The 3,851-nt window shown below is 40.5% G+C and overlaps 1 protein-coding gene across 1 annotated transcript; it reads right to left on the bottom strand.

Annotated features, from left to right (window-relative positions):
- Positions 1 to 2,128: 2,128 nt before the first annotated feature.
- Rhno1 (RAD9-HUS1-RAD1 interacting nuclear orphan 1) lies at positions 2,129 to 2,983 on the bottom strand. Its single transcript, XM_045161251.1, is given in 4 exon segments — positions 2,129 to 2,632; positions 2,634 to 2,658; positions 2,660 to 2,848; positions 2,850 to 2,983. Coding segments are annotated over 4 exon segments (852 nt in total).
- Between the last annotated feature and the right edge of the window lie 868 nt (positions 2,984 to 3,851).

Genomic DNA, 3,851 nt, shown 5'->3' with positions numbered 1-3,851 from the left:
ATAATTGCTTTAATTTCCATTTCCCTAATGGTTAGGGGTGTTGAACATTTTCTTAAGTGTGTGTTAGCCATTTGTAATTCTTCCTCTGAGAATGCTCTATTTAGTTCTCTGCCCCACTTTTGGAGTGGGTTCTTTGATATTTTATTGTTCAGTTTTTTAAGTTCTTTGTAGATTCTAGATATTAGGCTTCTTTCAGTGACATAGCTGGCAATGCTTTTCTCCCAATCACTGGGTAATCTATTGGCTCTGCTTATGGTATGTTTGTGCAAAAGCTTTTTAGCTTCATGGGATCCCATTGGTTGAGTACTTGTTTAATTTCCTGGGCTACTGGGGTTTTGTTCAGGAAGTCTTTTCCCAGTCCTATATTATGGAGAGTGCCTCCTATTTTTTCTTCTAATAGTTGAAGATTTTCAGGTCTTATATTGAGGTTTTGTAAATCCATTTGTACTGGATATTCATGTATGGCAAAATGACTGGGCCTAATTTCATTTTTTGTTGCTGCTGTTGAAAATGGGACAGCCTCCCTGATTTCTTTCTTTGTATATTTGTCCTTTGCATATAGAAAAGCTACTGAATTTTGTACATTGATTTTGTATCCTGCCACTTTGCTGAAGGAATTTATCACCTTTAGAAATTTTGATATGGAGACTTTTGGGTCACTAATATATATTGTCATGTTATCTGCAAATAAGACTAAGTTTATTTCTTCTTTTCATATTTTAATCCCCTTTATTTCTTTCTCCTGTCTTGTTATGTGGGCTAGAACTTCTAGTATGTGGTGAGAGTGGGCTTGAGAAAAATTGGTTTTAGTTCTTCAAATAAGGTTTGATAGAATTCAACTGAGAAGCAATCTGTTCCTGGACTTTTCTTTTGGGGAGGTTTTTGATTACCTTTTCAATCTCCATGGATTTTATAGGTTTGTTTCAGAGATTAATCTGCTCTGACTTTACTTTAGGTAGATGGTATCTGTCTAGGAATTCATCCATTTCTTCCATGTTACTCAAATTTGTGGCGTGGAGCTTTTGGAAGCATGCCAAGATGTGTCTTCTAATTTCATTGATGTCTGTTGTGACCTCTTCTTTTTCATTTCTGATTTTGTTAATTTGAGACTTTTATTTATTTATTTATTTTTTGCTTGATCAAATTGGCCAGGGGCTTGCCAATCTTGTTTATTTTTTTAAAGAACCAGTTCTTCATTTCATATTTTTTAAATTTAATGTTTATTTACATATAAACAGTTACTATAAGAAACCATTTTCCCACCCTAGTTAATATCGACAGATGTCTTCCACTGTAAACAAGACCTCAATATGCAAACCTAAATGACTCATCTGTCCTTCTACATCTCCCCTGACTCCACTGTATTCAGCAGCACAAGTCTGAGATGTCCCTTCCTCAGCTTGCCTTTGGGATAGGGTAAGCAAAATTGCAGTCAGAATTTCACTTTTATCATTTTTGTTCATCAGGTCACAGAGGAAGCAGCCATTGAACTTCAAGAGTTAAGTCTAGATGAGCCAGGCATGGTGGTCCGTACCTTTCATCCCAGCACTCAGGAGGCAGTGATAGGAGAATCACTGTGAGTTCGAGGCCACGCTGAGACTACATTGTGAGTTCCAGATCAGCCTGGGTACTGTGAAAACCTATCTTGTAGAAAAAAAAAAAAAAAAAAAAAAAAAAAAAGAATTAAGTCTAGATGGGCCAGGTATGGTGGCACACATGTTTCATCCCAGTGCTCAGGTGGCAGAGGTAGGAGGATCACTATGAGTTGGAGACCAGCCTGAGATGACAGTGAATTCCAGGTCAGCTTGGACCACAGTGAGACCCTACCTCTAAAAACAAAACAAGAAAAAAAAAATTGAACTGATCATGACACTAAAATTCAAGTTTTTCTAACACAAGGTATCTTAAAAAGCAAATCTGGGAACTAAATACCCTTACCACTCCAGGGCAATAGTGAAAATCTTTTCCTATTAGTGTTATTTCTATTTTATTCATTCAATAAATGCTTAGGAGCCAAAAAAAAAAAAAAAAAAAGACTAGAGACTATAAAAATGGGCAGTGTTCCCTCCCCTCCCCATAGGATTCTATAACACCAGGCTGGCCTGGAATTCATGGCAATCCTCCCCACTCAGCTTGGTAACAACAGAATGCTAGAATTAAAGGCATGAGCCATCAAACCTAGCTCAAAAATGAGCAATTCTTGAGACTGTTTGACAAGACTGATGTCTGAGAAGTTGGATCTGCTCTTCACAAGAAACGAGCTTTTGCTCAGTTTTCCTGTCACATTGAGGTAGGTGAACAGGTGTCTCTTTCTCCTCCATGTGACCTTTATTCCACACTTCTCCTCGGGGGTGTCTTTAACCAGAACAGGCCAAAGTTCTGGGCTACTATGAGTTCCAGAGAGAAGGAGGCCAGTTGGAAGAGAATTTTCTCTGTGGCCTGAGGGAATGCAGTCTTTCTTCACAGGGGATGACTTTGGCCTCTGGATGTCAGGTAGAATGAACACATGAGATAAACTCTGAAGTTTATGCGCTGATAGTTCCCCACAGGGACTTAGCATTGGAACTAAAGGTCTTCTGGAAGTATCTTTTTCTGTTGCTTTAGAGCAATCCCTATTAGAGGGTATTGATTGCCACTGTCTCTGAACTAGAAGACTGAACTTTCAAAGGACAGATAGAGAAACTTGCAGGTAGATTTTCAGCTTCACTGTCTTGCCTGGTTTTGATGACGACACTTCCTTTGTGACGGTTACCGGCCCTCTGTCACACCAAACTGAGGTAATACCCAGAAAGTGATGGTGTCCTGGTCAATGGGTTTGCTGTGCACCTGTAGTGTGTGGGTGATGGGACATTACAGATTCACAGTGGTGTTTGGGGGCCTCTAGTGGCTGTTGGTGGGATGGTAGCTGATTATTCTGGAACTGTTGGCAGCTCTTTCTTGCGGTGGTGTGGGAGTGGGAGACATCAATTGGTGACTGAATCATGTTAGTAACGACATGTTGCAGGTTACCTTCTGGTTGGGGACAGGCTTTAATTCCAACTCATGCCCATTGCTAGGCAGGCCAGGACCTCTGCTGCTCTCTCCATCACTTTTTTTTTTTTTTAATTAATTAGTTCTGTACTGAGTGAATACAGTCAATTTGGTACCATTGCTAGGCTCATCCATTACCTACCACCTCCCCTCGGCTTCTCCTTATTGAGGTATATGGGTCATGCATTGTGGAATTATCCCACAGTTATGGGTAGGATAAATGTCTGCAGATCATGACTCAACATGTGGCTCGGACATTCTTTCTGCCCCCTCTTCCACAAAATTTCCCTGAGCAATGCTGGGTTCATTTTTGGTCTGCTTCAGTGATGAGGTGTTGGGGACCTTTGAGGCTCTGGCTCTCTGATTTGATAGGAGTTGATTTTTCTCTGTGTTGGTCTCCTTCCCCCTTGAGCTGGTATCTGGTTCATCAAGAAAACAGCACCCTTGCTTGTTTTGCCATTTTTCCTTAGTTTCAGCCTGGGCCATTTTGAGGTATGATGGGATTGCTCTCTCCTTAGTACAAAGAGAAGCATATTCTCCAGCGGAGAGTAAGTTAGCACCAGGACAAATTAGATAACCCTTAATTTTTTTTTTTTTAATAGAGAATTTAATAGGTGTAGGCCCTCTTGTAGCCCAAGATTGGTGGTAGCTTGATAATATAGAGCGGGTTTATCTTTGGATATGGTTCTGACTTGTTTCCCAGCTCCAGCTATGGGTCCTGTATCACTGAGGGGATCAGTTAGTGGAATCACTAGCAGCTGGTTCCCCACCATGGCTGTGCACCACTATTGCACTTGTGTGAACATCACAACAGGTTATGT

The sequence above is a fragment of the Jaculus jaculus genome, chromosome 11 (assembly GCF_020740685.1).
Source record: "Jaculus jaculus isolate mJacJac1 chromosome 11, mJacJac1.mat.Y.cur, whole genome shotgun sequence".
Lineage (NCBI taxonomy): Eukaryota > Metazoa > Chordata > Mammalia > Rodentia > Dipodidae > Jaculus > Jaculus jaculus.
This window is presented reverse-complemented; position numbering and strand designations above follow the sequence as displayed.